Raw genomic sequence first — 16,379 nt, forward strand, 5'->3', positions numbered from 1 at the left:
GCGGGAAAGGATATAATGCCAATAACATTTTAGAAATTATCAGTTGTTATCGGGGGAAACCCACGCATCATCACACACCTCATTTAATTTCTCAGATTCAGGAAAACTACAGGTAGTTTTTCCTCACCGAACATAATACCCCTTTTTTGGTGGTACTCGTATTATCAGAAATGTGTAAAACATTTTTCATTGCCTCAATCATGTAACGTGTGGCCCTACTGGAAGTCACATTCGTCTCTTCACCGTCGACACTGGAGTCAGTATCCGTGTCGGCGTCTATATCTGCCATCTGAGGTAACGGGCGCTTTAGAGCCCCTGACGGCCTATGAGATGTCTGGACAGGCACAAGCTGAGTAGCCGGCTGTCTCATGTCAACCACTGTCTTTTATACAGAGCTGACACTGTCACGTAATTCCTTCCAACAATTCATCCACTCAGGTGTCGACCCCCTAGGGGGTGACATCACTATTACAGGCAATCTGCTCCGTCTCCACATCATTTTTCTCCTCATACATGTCGACACAAAAGTACCGACATACAGCACACACACAGGGAATGCTCTGATAGAGGACAGGACCCCACTAGCCCTTTGGGGAGACAGAGGGAGAGTTTGCCAGCACACACCAGAGCGCTATATATATACAGGGATAACCTTATATAAGTGTTTTTCCCCTTATAGCTGCTGTATACTGCGCCTAATTAGTGCCCCACTCTCTTTTTTAACCCTTTCTGTAGTGTAGTGACTGCAGGGGAGAGCCAGGGGAGCTTCCCTCCAACTGAGCTGTGAGGGAAAATGGCGCCAGTGTGCTGAGGAGATAGGCTCCGCCCCTTTTTCGCGGACTTTTCTCCTGCTTTTTTATAGATTCTGGCAGGGGTTAAAATTCATCCATATAGCCCTGGGGGCTATATGTGATGTATTTTTGCCAGCCAAGGTGTTTTTATTGCGTCTCAGGGCGCCCCCCCCCCAGCGCCCTGCACCCTCAGTGACCGAAGTGTGAAGTGTGCTGAGAGCAATGGCGCACAGCTGCAGTGCTGTGCGCTACCTTGTTGAAGACAGGACGTCTTCAGCCGCCGATTTTCCGGACCTCTTCTTGCTTCTGGCTCTGTAAGGGGGCCGGCGGCGCGGCTCTGGGACCCATCCAAGCTGGGCCTGTGATCGTCCCTCTGGAGCTAATGTCCAGAAGCCTAAGAAGCCCAATCCACTCTGCACGCAGGTGAGTTCGCTTCTTCTCCCCTTAGTCCCTCGATGCAGTGAGCCTGTTGCCAGCAGGTCTCACTGAAAATAAAAAACCTAAACTAAAACTTTCACTAAGAAGCTCAGGAGAGCCCCTAGTGTGCACCCTTCTCGTTCGGGCACAGATATCTAACTGAGGCTTGGAGGAGGGTCATAGGGGGAGGAGCCAGTGCACACCAGATAGTCCTAAAGCTTTCTTTAGATGTGCCCAGTCTCCTGCGGAGCCGCTATTCCCCATGGTCCTTACGGAGTCCCCAGCATCCACTTAGGACGTTAGAGAAATTAAATTAAATTATTTTGTCTTTCCTTTGCATTCTTAAACATATCCACTAGATGTCAGTGTCGGCAAAATCACAATAATTATTTGCAGCATGTATGACAGATTTTAAGTTTGGTTGTTCCTACTACACCTATTGCAAAGTGCCTTAATATATAAAACCTAAATCTTCTAACTACTCAGTGAAAAATTTGGAAAATCAGTGACACAACTGAAGGGTATGGCAGATACCCTATCTGGGCCTAAAAATTTTGTCTGACTAGTACAGCACAATATAGATACAATACAGTAATGAGGCAGAAAATAATGATCAAGGTGTGAGATAAATCTGTAAGATTTTGACAATATAGTGAAAATCTTAAGGAAAGTTAGGGCACATCTCAAGGTGTTAGGCAGCTTGCGATCCCGATTCGATCCCGATGCGAACTCCCGCGGGGTCGGTATCGCAAGGCTAGATAGTCAAGATTAACTTGCCTGCACAGTCTATCTAGTACAAAGTATTGTCAAAATTGTCACGTACTCAAAATTGTACATAGACAAAACCGAAAGTACAGATAGTCAAAATCTGTGCTATCTGGGCTCTGGGAGAGGGGGGGGTCTTTAGGTTGCCGGCGGCCGGGCTCCTGACAGCCACCATACTGGCGCCAGAATCCCGACCGCCGGCATACCAACATCTTTTCTCCCTCTTGGGGGTCCACGACACCCCTGGAGGGAGAATAGTTAGCGTGTCCGCAAGGGGCTCATTTGCGCTCGCCCAGCTGTCAGTATGCCAGCGGTCGGGATTACGGCGCCGGTATGCTGCCCGCCAGGAGCCTGACCACTGGCATCACATACTACACCCGCTCTGGAGGAGTTCAAGGGAAATAGCGTAGTCAAAATCGGGCATAGCAAGGATCTCACCATGTGTACACACCTTTAGAAATATCTGAACTTCTTTCAGAGTATCCAGAACTTTTAACGTAGACCTCCCAATATGCCTTTCACACTGGATCGGCTTAGATTTAGCAGATCTGTAGGAAGCTCAATAAAGGAATACAAATACTTAGGTTCAAAATATTTTTGGGGACTTAACCTACTTCATCAAAAACCATTTAATCTGCATATAAACAAATTTCCATCACAAGTGAACTAATGGGAACAAGGATAATGGCAGGATATCATTTATTCGGAATGCCTATACATATACACCATTAGGAAGCTTTAGCCTCTTACCTACTGTTAGGCTACAAGATGTAGACAGAGTGGAGCTCAGCAAATGTAAACAAATCCCTAAAGAGAAAACACATCTCATACATGTGGGCTGTCACTTTTACATACCACATATATTTCTGCACTGAACACCCCATGTCTCTACACTGACTGCCTGCTGATGAGATTTTATGTACAGATCACCAAATCAAAGCCAGACAGTCACAGCCAAATTATGATACGAAGTCATGTTTTCTTAGGAACACACATAAACATATGGCTATGCAAAGTCAGTGGTCAATTTAATAAGTACACTTATCTAGGACCCCCCTTTGCCGCCAGAATAGCCTGAGTTCTTAATGACAACAAGGTGCGTCAAACACTTCTTACAGATTCTGGTCCATGCTCACAAGATAACATCACACAGCTGTTACAGATTTATCGGCTGCACATTCACACTGTTAATCTCCGGTACCACAACATCCCCAAGGTGCTGTATTGGAGATCATGTGACAACAGAGGCCAATCTACTACACTGAACTCATTGTCACAGCCGTGGAAACAGTTTGAGGAAGGGAATTCAATTGGTGGCGATGGGTGATGATCTCGCTCAACCGAATTTGCACGTCACCAGCCGCACTTTTTGGCAGAGGGATCTCGTACAAAAGTGCTCGCTACCCCATAGGGTTGCGAGCACTTTGTGCGAATCAGGGTGCAGGCAAAGGGTGCGAGATGAGATGCTGTTGCCAGCGTTTAAAAGCTGCGGCAACAGCAATTTGCACCCTTCACCGGCAACTGAATCCCCCACCCTGATGTGTGATTTGGAACATGGGGCGTTAGCCTGCTGGAAATAGTCATTAGGAGATTGATAGACAAGTCAGAAATGGATGTACAAGGTTCCACACAATACTACGGTAGGCTGGGATATTTAAACAATGCTCAACTGCAAGTGTAAGGATCTGAGCGGCTTTGACAAAGACCATATTATGATAGCTGGACGAATGGGTCAGAGCATCTCCAAAATGGTAGGTCTTGTGTGGCTTACCTTCCAATAGTGGTCCAAGGAAGGTGTGGAGTAGTTTGAGGAACATGACAAATTCCCCAGATCTCAATCCCATCGGGCATCTGTATAAACAAGTCCAAGCCATGGAGTTCCCACCTTGCAACTTATAGGACTTATTATTATTATTACATTTTATTTATAAGGCGCCACAAGTGTTTTGCAGCGCCGTACAAAGGCCAGTACAGGGAGACAAAACTTAGCATTATAGTAAATAAATTACAAAAATAGAGTACAAGTAACAAAGAGCATCACAATTCTCAAAACATAATACAGCTAAGATGTAAGTAGTGAGGGAGTAATCATCGTACTACTTGGGGCTGGTGGCTATAGATAGAGATGAGCCTTTACCAGCAGGAGAAAAAGCTGATCGCTGAGTAGGAGAGAACTGCGAGTGATATGTGTCGAGAAGAGGGCTTTGACAACAAGAGGAATGAGGGCCCTGCTAACAATCTAGTGGGAAGGGGCGACAGACAGATGACATGAGGTGCAAGCAAGCAGGAGGAAGCCTGATGGCAGTATGCAAGCAAAACAGAGATGTTCAAGGCATGAGGCAGGGGAATGGAGGAGCAGCCTCAGGACTAGGTTATGTTTAAAGGATCTGCTGCTAACGTCAGATACCACAGGACACATTCAGAGGTCTTATGGAGTCTATGCCAATGATCACAGACTAGGATGCACTTTATCTTGAATAAAACGTAATTTACTGTGTACCAATGCCACTCCGGAGTACATAATATGGATGTCATTTGATGTTTCAGCTGCTTTGCTAATGTCTAATATTCAAGTACTTGGGAAAATGGCAGAAGTCATTTACTATAGCATGGAACTTTCTCACTGCTTATTTCATCATTGTTCATCTCCATGCAACAGATCATCACAGACATCAAGTTACAAACAAATGTTTTATACTGAACAGGACAACATTTTCTTAGAAACACCTGTAACCATGGAGTACATATATAACGTAGTCCAGTTTGTCTACATTGTTACAGTCTGATACTCACAGCCTACCCAACTGCAGCAACTGCGTGCATGAGAGTTTATCGTAAGGTAGTATTCCATTAAGTTGTAGCAACCGGTATAATGTCTTTGTTTTTAAGGCTTAGGGTTTTCTGGTTTGTTTGTTTGTTTTGGGTTTTTTTAAGAATCCACCTCTGTGGATTGTCTTATAACATGTAAGAGGTAAACGCTGACCGGACAATGGGCCTAACTCAGACCTGATCACAGCAGCAAAATCTTTCTCACAGTGCGTGCAAGTGAATGATATTGTGCAGGGCCAATGAGAGGTGGCCCGATTGCAATGGGGGTCACTGATAATGACATTGTTGAAATCTCTCCTTTCTCATGAATGATATGATCCCCACTTATGGTGAATAACGGCTGCACTGAGCCGGGTGTGCAGCGACTCGATTGCAAAAGTTGTGCCACCGGCACTGATCGCTGACAGGATCTCTTTGGTAGCGGGGGGTGGTGAGATGATGGCTGCACAAAGCTGGATAGATGCCAATTGAAGTGCGGTCAAGATGTAACCAGTGTGGTCACTTCTCTCCAATGAATGGTGTTACATCCCGCTGATGGTGACGGCCAGTTACAGAGGCCGAGAAACGCGTTAAGGTATCCCAACTGAAGGACTATGGGACTAATTGTGAGTTGATCGCAGCAGCAATTTTGTTAGCAGTTGGCCAAAACCTTGTGCACTGCAGAGGGGCAGATATCATTTGTGCACAGAGAGTTAGATTTGGGTGGGGTGTGTTCAAACTGAAATAAATTGCAGTGTAAAAATGAAGCAGCCAGTATTTACCCTGCACAGAAACAATATAACCCCCCCAAATCTAACTCTCTATGCACATGTTATATCTGCCCCACCTGCACTGCACATGGTTTTGCTTATTAGAGAAAGAGTTTGCTGCAGCAATCATGTGTCACAGTGTTACATACCTCAGTTATATGTGCCCAATGGTGTAATGCTGCTAACTGCTGACAGATGAATGTAAGCACAGTCAGCTACTGAGACACAGGACTACACTTGTCAGACTCGTACAAATAGAGGAAATGACTGGGAGAGGGGTAGGTCACTGAGAGCTTCACCCAGTGTTGGCTATAGCAATGATGTGTCTTTAATCAGGTAAAATTGTCAGTATAATAATGACTGATCGTATCTGAAACAATAATAAAGCACAATAGGAAATATGCTGTGGGTGTAACATTATATGATATGCACTTTACCTGATCTGTACTACTTCCTGCACATTTACTAATGCACAAACTTTACATAAAACAGTGATCTCCTGCCATCGGGGACCAGCCTAATGTATATAGGAAGGTGACTGTCAGTCTGCTTTTATCAATTATTCACAATAAAGTCAAGTCCGATCATTAAATATATCCACAGATGTAAAGAAAAGTAAAACTGCAGGATGATTGCAGAACCATCAGTTTATGCTTTTTAAGAGACTGGGTTTATAGTGCTATAATATTTAGAAAAATAAATTGCGTGTATGCTAATTTAACAGAATACTTTTTTTCCTCATTTTGATTAGCCACCACTAGATGGTGCTGTTATGTCAGCTTACATGAACTGGCTCAGCTGTAGTTTCATTAAACAGAAATCATTGCAACAGGAGTCAGAATCTTCTCCTCCAATAACATTACCTGCCTCCCTGCACCTTGCCTCCCATCTTCCATTACACAGCTGACCTTATGTATGTGACAGTGTAATCCAACTGTTAATCATCTGTATAAATTAGACTCGTTTATTGTGACGTATGGTGGTCTTTTATAAAAGCTAAATGATGCATATCGTTAGCATAGTACTTACATTTTCTATTACAAATGTCCATTCTTTGTCTTCAAACTCTTCTGCATGAGGGTCCTAAAATACATAAATAAGTTAAGATAATCCTAGAACAGGATACAGTTCTGCACAACAGGAGACATACATACATACACATCCCTCAAATAATACTTCCACTGTTACTTACCCACAAAAGACTATAGTGCACAAAGTTGCTATTTATCAACATTGACAACAATGAACATACAGTAGATACCTCATGACATCAGTTTACCATTAAAGATATATAGTGATTCTACATAACGGACTGACGTCAGCGGTCCTGAGACTGCAAGTTTTGGAGTCATTGCATAAAACATACAGATCACAACAGAGTGTTTTGCATATATATCATTCCGTGGATGGCAAAATCACATTTTTGGACCCCACTGATTGTACTACCGTAACTATTAGAGTAGCAAATACTGAAGCACTAACAAAACAACAAGGGTACAGAAAAGATGACCTAACATAGATAACAGTCCAGTTTCAGTACTTCAGTGCAACCTTATAGGACCGTCCTCATAAAACTGATAAGAAGCACAGCACCTTTATACTGCAGAAGTAGAGATCATTGATGCCAAACACATGTATCTGATTCGGTGTGTATACTAGAGATAATGACACCTTAAAGAGCATTGTAACTACAAAGGATTTAGTGATGTGTGGTATAGCATACTAGACCAGCTTATGCCACCCTATAGAGAACACAAGTAAACTTACAAAGCTGTGTCTGCCAATGACATCATGTTTCTTATTCAATGATGTCATGTCCACAGGTTACCATTTGCCCATTCCAGAAAGCTGATTCGAGAAAACTGTTACAGATAAATTAGACCAGTGTTTCCCAAACTATTTTGATTTATGGCGCCGTAGAGCATCAGAATTTTTTTTGCAGCACCCCTAGACCAGTTTCTTATTGAGAAATTTAGAAAGAAATATTAAATAAAGTAAATTGTGTTTATATGTCATCCTTAGGTCCTATTGTGTGGTGGGGGACAGGATATGCTTCTGTTTGTCCATATATGTTATGATTGGCAGCCACAAGCACTGGATTTGCCTATTGCATTGACCATAAATCATTTGAATTGGTCCTGGACCACTAATCCAAAGCACCCCTGCAAGAGCCTCACCGTACCCAGTTTGAGAACCACTGAATTAGACAGAGAATATACTGTATTTAAGGGGATTTTGGGACACGGATTAAAATAATGGTATCCTAAGAAACTTTTGCACAAAACATGCAGGGTTCTATAACAAACATATTAGTATAAAGTTATTAAATTTTTTATTACAAGACTACAAAATGGAAGGGAGCATTTTCCCCTAAAACTGCTGGGAATAGTACTGTGCCAAATACTGTAGAGAATGTTTATGCAACGTGCATTGCCGCCATAGAGCTTTTGGCCAATAGATCGGGCATCACAAAGCCATGTGCTGAAACGTTCCATGCGTGGTTTAGTTGGTTGCTAAATGATTGCTTATTGTGACCCTAAATGAATCTAAGAGCCAAGTGCAATTGACCGTTTGATTCGGGCAGGATAACCATTAGTTAAAAAGCGCCAATTACATTTTAAGACATAACCAGGGTGTTTTTTGGCTTTAAACTGATTGCCGCTTTAAATCTAGTGATTATCTCACTGGAATATTGCCGGCTCATGCCTATCGCGGGCCATTACATTTGGGCCAAGTCTGCAATCATTATTCTGTCCATGCAGAAACTATTACTCCAGCATTCTTATAGGTCTAAGCTGAGGATCACCGAACATTTATATTATATATATATATATATATATATATATACACACATATACTTGCAAAGCAGTCGGCACTCCTCAGCTCTATCCACAACTTGCTCCGTGCCAGGACAAAGTATTCACATAGATCCAAAAAAGAACGGCACTGGAGACAGCAATATGCAGAATTTTATTTTATTTTATTTTTTAATACAAAATTTTCTGCATATTGCTGTCTCCAGTGCCATTCTTTTTTGGATCTATATATACACACACACACATATTTATATATATATATATATACACACACATACACAGTAATATGGCTTTATATAAAGGGGATCGATCAATAAAAATACTCACAAATGAACATATCTGAAATTATGTAGCTAGCTTCTCGAAGTAGGTTATGGGTGTTGAATTATCAACCCCACCAAACTCTGGTGCTAGTTTAAATAATACCCAGTTGCCTGCTGCAATTTAGAAAAGACCTTGGCCTAAAGTCTTAATATAAAACTAGAGAAAACAACAAAAGTTCACTGCACTAGGCAATCAGACCATAAAATAATATAGTAACTGCCTTGCGTCATAAATACAGATACAAATGTCCCGATGGTTGGGCCGAATTCCCTTCGGCCCGGACCACTGGAGGTTGGCAGTAAAGATATAAAGGACGTAATGACATAGCGTTCGGTCCTTCATTTTACACTGCACTGGGTGGCTAGCGATATCTTTTCTCGGCCCTAGTGACCAGCGGGAGCGCGCAATCATGCGTACACACTGCGCGATATACTGTAGACTATTTGTCGTTATGAAACGGTAAACCAGACACTGTGCAGGCGTTTACCCGGCTTAAGCTTATCCAAGTCTTGGGCAAGGAAATTAAAACGGAAAGTTTTAAAGTGAAAATGATTGCTCTTTGTAAAGATGAAAGTCTGTATGAAATATGCTAAATTCTGACAGAGTGGAAAACCAAGTATAACGAGCTGATACAATCTATAACAATTCCCAGCAACAACCGTATATAATTACATGACGACGTCAGAAAGTGGTGATGTGATAGTTTATATCAGGGCCTCCCATCCGCAGGACCCCAGCAGTTCCTGTTTTCCAAGTCACCTAGCAGGTGCACAGGTGTATTCATTGCAGAACGACATTTTAAAAGACACACAGGTAGTACTAATTATTTCACGTGAGCTTCTGTGAGGAGACCTGGAAAACATGCACTGTTAGGTTTCCCTGAGAACAGAAAATGGGAAACACTTATTTAGAGCAATGTCTGCGGCACTAGAGACTTTGTCCTGTGGTCAGGGGTGGATTTAGGAGTGAAGCCGCCCCTAGGCACAACAGTAGCAGCCACCCCGCCCCTGCATAATTTTAATATTTTATTGATTGGTTATAAGCCCTCATTTGAAGATAGTCAATTTAATAGAATAATAAAGAAAAATAAGAATTTACTTACCGATAATTCTATTTCTCGTAGTCCGTAGTGGATGCTGGGAACTCCGTAAGGATCATGGGGAATAGCGGCTCCGCAGGAGACTGGGCACAAAAGTAAAGCTTTAGGACTACCTGGTGTGCACTGGCTCCTCCCCCTATGACCCTCCTCCAAGCCTCAGTTAGGATACTGTGCCCGGACGAGCGTACACAATAAGGAAGGATTTTGAATCCCGGGTAAGACTCATACCAGCCACACCAATCACACCGTATAACTTGTGATCTAAACCCAGTTAACAGTATGATAACAGAGGAGCCTCTAGAAAAGATGGCTCACTACAACAATAACCCGATTTAGTTAACAATAACTATGTACAAGTATTGCAGACAATCCGCACTTGGGATGGGCGCCCAGCATCCACTACGGACTACGAGAAATAGAATTATCGGTAAGTAAATTCTTATTTTCTCTGACGTCCTAGTGGATGCTGGGAACTCCGTAAGGACCATGGGGATTATACCAAAGCTCCCAAACGGGCGGGAGAGTGCGGATGACTCTGCAGCACCGAATGAGAGAACTCCAGGTCCTCCTCAGCCAGGGTATCAAATTTGTAGAATTTAGCAAAACGTGTTTGCCCCTGACCAAGTAGCTGCTCGGCAAAGTTGTAAAGCCGAGACCCCTCGGGCAGCCGCCCAAGATGAGCCCACTTTCCGTGTGGAATGGGCTTTTACAGATTTTGGCTGTGGCAGGCCTGCCACAGAATGTGCAAGCTGAATTGTACTACAAATCCAACGAGCAATAGTCTGCTTAGAAGCAGGAGCACCCAGCTTGTTGGGTGCATACAGGATAAACAGCGAGTCAGATTTTCTGACTCCAGCCGTCCTGGAAACATATATTTTCAGGGCCCTGACAACGTTTAGCAACTTGGAGTCCTCCAAGTCCCTAGTAGCCGCAGGCACCACAATAGGTTGGTTCAGGTGAAACGCTGAAACCACCTTAGGGAGAAACCGAGGACGAGTCCTCAATTCCGCCCTGTCCGTATGGAAAATCAGATAAGGGCTTTTACAGAATAAAGCCGCCAATTCTGACACGCGCCTGGCCCAGGCCAGGGCCAACATCTTTAAGTGGTTCAAACCAATGTGACTTTTGGAACCCAAAAACTACATTGAGATCCCAAGGTGCCACTGGAGGCACAAAAGGAGGCTGTATATGCAGTACCCCTTTTACAAACGTCTGCACTTCAGGGACTGAAGCTAGTTCTTTCTGGAAGAAAATTGACAGGGCCGAAATTTTAACCTTAATGGACCCCAATTTCAGGCCCATAGACACTCCTGTTTGCAGGAAATGTAGGAATCGACCCAGTTGAAATTCCTCCGTCGGGCCTTACTGGCCTCGCACCACGCAACATATTTTCGCCAAATGCGGTGATAATGTTTTGCGGTTACATCCTTCCTGGCTTTGATCAGGATAGGGATGACTTCATCCGGAATGCCTTTTTTCTTCAGGATCCGGCGTTCAACCGCCATGCCGTCAAACGCAGCCGCGGTAAGTCTTGGAACAGACAGGGTCCTTGCTGGAGCAGGTCCCTTCTTAGAGGTAGAGGCCACGGATCCTCCGTGAGCCTCTCTTGAAGTTCCGGGTACCAAGTCCTTCTTGGCCAATCCGGAGCCACGAATATAGTGCTTACTCCTCTCCATCTTATAATTCTCAGTACCTTGGGTATGAGAGGCAGAGGAGGGAAAACATACACTGACTGGTACACCCACGGTGTTACCAGAGCGTCTACAGCTATTGCCTGAGGGTCCCTTGACCTGGCGCAATACCTGTCGAGTTTTTTGTTGAGGCGGGACGCCATCATGTCCACCTTTGGTTTTACCCAACGGTTTATAATCATGTGGAAGACTTCTGGGTGAAGTCCCCATTCTCCCGGGTGGAGGTCGTGTCTGCTGAGGAAGTCTGCTTCCCAGTTGTCCACTCCCGGAATGAATACTGCTGACAGTGCTATCACATGATTTTCCGCCCAGCGAAGAATCCTTGCAGCTTCTGCCATTGACTGCTTCTTGTGCCACCCTGTCTGTTTACGTGGGTGACTGCCGTGATGTTGTCCAACTGGATCAACCCGGCTGACCTTGAAGCAGAGGTCTTGCTAAGCTTAGAGCATTGTAAATGGCTCTTAGCACCAGGATATTTATGTGAAGTGATGTCTCCAGGCTTGACCATAAGCCCTGGAAATTTCTTCCCTGTGTGACTGCTCCCCAGCCTCGCAGGCTGGCATCCGTGGTCACCAGGACCCAGTCCTGAATGCCGAATCTGCGGCCCTCTAGAAGATGAGCACTCTGCAACCACCACAGGAGGGACACCCTTGTCCTTGGTGACCGGGTTATCCGCTGATGCATCTGAAGATGCAAGCCCGACCATTTGTCCAGCAGGTCCCACTGGAAAGTTCTTGCGTGGAATCTGCCGAATGGGCTTGCTTCGTAGGAAGCCACCATTTTTCCCAGAACCCTTGTGCATTGATGCACTAAGACTTGGCTCGATTTTAGGAGGTTCCTGACTAGCTCGGATAACTCCCTGGCTTTCTCCTCCGGGAGAAACACCTTTTTCTGGACTGTGTCCAGAATCATCCCTAGGAACAGAAAACGAGTCGTCGGAACCAGCTGCGATTTTGGAATATTGAGAATCCAACCGTGCTGTCGCAACACTACCTGAGATAGTGCTACACCGACCTCCAACTGTTCCCTGGATCTTACCCTTATCAGGAGATCGTCCAAGTAAGGGATAACTAAAACTCCCTTCCTTCGAAGGAGTATCATCATTTCGGCCATTACCTTGGTAAAGACCCGGGGTGCCGTGGACCATCCAACGGCAGCGTCTGAAACTGATAGTGACAGTTCTGTACCACAAACCTGGGGTACCCTTGGTGAGAAGGGTAAATTGGGACATGAAGGTAAGCATCCTTGATGTCCAGAGACACCATGTAGTCCCCTTCTCTTGAATTTGAACCTCTGTATGTAAGTGTTCAAAGATTTTAGATTTAAAATCGGTCTCACCGAGCCGTCCGGCTTCGGTACCACAACAGTGTGGAATAGTACCCCTTTCCCTGTTGCAGGAGGGGTACCTTGATTATCACCTGCTGGGAATACAGCTTGTCAATGGCTTCCAAAACTGCCTCCCTGTCTGCTTGTAAAGCCCCAGCGTCATGCTGAGGGCTTGGCAGAGGCGGGAGAGGGCTTCTGTTCCTGGGAACTGGCTGATTTCTGCATCCTTTTTCCTCTCCCTCTGTCACGGGGCAGAAATGAGGAACCTTTTGCCCACTTGCCCTTATGGGAACGAAAGGACTGCGCCTGATAATACGGCGTCTTCTTATGTTGAGAGGCGACCTGGGGTAAAAACGTGGATTTCCCAGCTGTTGCCGTGGCCACCAGGTCTGAAAGACCGACCCCAAATAACTCCTCCCTTTATAAGGCAATACTTCCATATGCCATTTGGAATCCGCATCACCTGACCACTGTCGTGTCCATAACCCTCTTCTGGCAGAAATGGACAGCGCACTTACTCTTGATGCCAGTCGACAAATATCCCGCTGTGCATCACACATATATAGAAATGCATCTTTTAAATGCTCTATAGGCAATAATATACTGTCCCTATCTAGGGTATCAATATTTTCAGTCAGGGAATCCGACCACGCCAACCCAGCACTGCACATCCAGGCTGAGGCGATTGCTGGTCGCAGTATAACACCAGTATGTTGTGTAAATACATTTTAGGATACCCTCCTGCTTTCTATCAGCAGGATCATTAAGGGCGGCCATCTCAGGAGAGGGTAGAGCCCCTGTTTTGACAAGCGTGAGCGCTTTATTCACCCTAGGGGGTGTTTCCCAACGCACCCTAACCACTGGTGGGAAAGGATATAATGCCAATAACTGTTTAGAAATTATCAGTTTTTTTATCTGGGGAAACCCACGCTTCATCACACACCTCATTTAATTTCTCAGATTCAGGAAAACTACAGGTAGTTTTTCCTCACCGAACATAATACCCCTATTGGTGGTACTCGTATTATCAGAAATGTGTAAAACATTTTTCATTGCCTCAATCATGTAACGTGTGGCCCTACTGGAAGTCATATTTGTCTCTTCACCGTCGACACTGGAGTCAGTATCCGTGTCGGCGTCTGTATTTGCCATCTGAGGTAACGGGCGCTTTAGAGCCCCTGACGGCCTATGAGACGTCTGGACAGGCACAAGCTGAGTAGCCGGCTGTCTCATGTCAATCACTATCTTTTGTAAAGAGCTGACACTGTCATGTAATTCCTTCCAACAGTTCATCCACTCAGGTGTCGACCCCTTAGGGGGTGACATCCCTATTACAGGCAATTTGCTCCGCCTCCACATCATTTTCCTCCTCATACATGTCGACACAAACGTACCAACACACAGCACACACACAGGGAATGCTCTGATAGAGGACAGGACCCCACTAGCCCTTTGGGGAGACAGAGGGAGAGTTTGCCAGCACACACCAGAGCGCTATATATATATACAGGGATAACCTTATATAAGTGTTTTTCCCCTTATAGCTGCTGTATTGTTTATACTGCGCCTAATTAGTGCCCCCCTCTCTTTTTTAACCCTTTCTGTAGTGTAGTGACTGCAGGGGAGAGCCAGGGAGCTTCCCTCCAACGGAGCTGTGAGGGAAAATTGCGCCAGTGTGCTGAGGAGATAGGCTCCGCCCCTTTCTCGGCGGCCTTTTCTCCCGTTTTTCAGTGTAATCTGGCAGGGGTTAAAATTCATCCATATAGCCCTGGGGGCTATATGTGATGTATTTTCGCCAGCCAAGGTGTTTTTATTGCTGCTCAGGGCGCCCCCCCCTAGTGCCCTGCACCCTCAGTGACCGAAGTGTGAAGTGTGCTGAGGAGCAATGGCGCACAGCTGCAGTGCTGTGCGCTACCTTGGTGAAGACAGGATGTCTTCTGCCGCCGATTTTCCGGACCTCTTCTTGCTTCTGGCTCTGTAAGGGGGCCGGCGGCGCGGCTCTGGGACCGGACTCCATGGCTGGGCCTGTGTTCGATCCCTCTGGAGCGAATGGTGTCCAGTAGCCTAAGAAGCCCAATCCACTCTGCACGCAGGTGAGTTCGCTTCTTCTCCCCTTAGTCCCTCGATGCAGTGAGCCTGTTGCCAGCAGGTCTCACTGAAAATAAAAACCCTAAAACTAAACTTTTCACTAAGCAGCTCAGGAGAGCCCCTAGTGTGCACCCTTCTCGTTCGGGCACAAAAATCTAACTGGGGCTTGGAGGAGGGTCATAGGGGGAGGAGCCAGTGCACACCAGGTAGTCCTAAAGCTTTACTTTTGTGCCCAGTCTCCTGCGGAGCCGCTATTCCCCATGGTCCTTACGGAGTTCCCAGCATCCACTAGGACGTCAGAGAAAAATACTTTTTTATTTTTAACTTTGTATACATATTTATTACGTAGTACAGCTTACAGGTGCAGTATGTGCATGTCCTACCCATTTACACTCCATTCACGCTGGCATATGGTACAGTACACTGGAAATATTTTGCAGTTACTGGTAATTTTTGGGCTGACAGTGCCAACACAAGCATCCAAATGCCCCCCCTCCCCCAACAAGTGCCACCCCTAGGCACGTGCCTAATGGGAAAATCACTACTTCCTGTGGAGAAAGAATCCAAAGCCGCATAGGTTTCTGCACGGTCAATCTCACACCTTCGTGACAGTAGGGAATGCGCTGCGTGTGCGGGATGTAGTCACGATCCCGGCGGCCGTGTACCTATTATAGCGCTGTTCAGATGGCTTCAAAGGTGAATCAATGGGAGCCATTTACTATATTCCAGTAGTTCTCACACTTTTTTGAGTCATGGCGCCCTAGAATATCAGAATTTTTGTCAAGGCACCCCTAGGCTAAAAGTTTCTTACTGATAAATTTAGAAAGAAATATTAAATGAAGTAAATTGTGTTTATATGTCACCCTTAGAGTCAGTTGTGTGGTGAGGAACAAGATTCACTCCTGTTTGTCCACATAATTTTTGATGAACAGCCACCAGCACTTGTTTGGCTTACACTGACCATAAATAATTTGAATTGGTCCTGGACCACCAATACAAGGCACCCCTGCAAGTGTCCTGAGGCCCCCAGGGTGCCACGGTACACAGTTTGAGAACCACTGCTATATTCAATTAGAGTGCATCGGGGGAAAATACTTGATTGTACCCAAACGATGAAAAGGGTGTTGCCTGTATCGTCTACAATCTCCCAGGTGATGCAGTGTGCATTATCAATGTCTGCTGGGTGTGGCTCGCCCCTGGGCTGCCCAGCACTGCAGAGCAGTATGACCGGGAATATGCAATACCCTTAAAAAGTCTTTGCCTTATTACAGTTCCCTTCCATATAGTATCTACAAACACCTTCTCTCATATTACAGCCAGTGCCCCCCTAGATCACATTGACATACAGCTCTAAGGGGGACATTTACTAAGCAGTGATAAGAGTGGAGAAGTGAGCCAGCGGAAAAGTTGCCCATAGCAACCAATAAGCAGCTCTGTATAATTTTATAGTATGCAAATTACAGATGTTACTTCAGTGCTGATTG

The 16,379-nt window shown here is 45.1% G+C and overlaps 1 protein-coding gene across 10 annotated transcripts in view; it reads right to left on the minus strand.

Annotated features, from left to right (window-relative positions):
• EHBP1 (EH domain binding protein 1) overlaps positions 1 to 16,379 on the minus strand; it is a 643,275-nt gene that overhangs the window by 477,443 nt on the left and 149,453 nt on the right. For all 10 annotated transcript variants that reach the window (XM_063918463.1, XM_063918471.1, XM_063918465.1 and 7 more), the window contains exon 5: positions 6,581 to 6,634. In XM_063918463.1, the coding sequence (XP_063774533.1) occupies positions 6,581 to 6,634 (54 nt within the window). The remainder of the gene's footprint in view (positions 1 to 6,580; positions 6,635 to 16,379) is intronic.

Source organism: Pseudophryne corroboree, chromosome 4 (genome assembly GCF_028390025.1).
Source record: "Pseudophryne corroboree isolate aPseCor3 chromosome 4, aPseCor3.hap2, whole genome shotgun sequence".
Lineage (NCBI taxonomy): Eukaryota > Metazoa > Chordata > Amphibia > Anura > Myobatrachidae > Pseudophryne > Pseudophryne corroboree.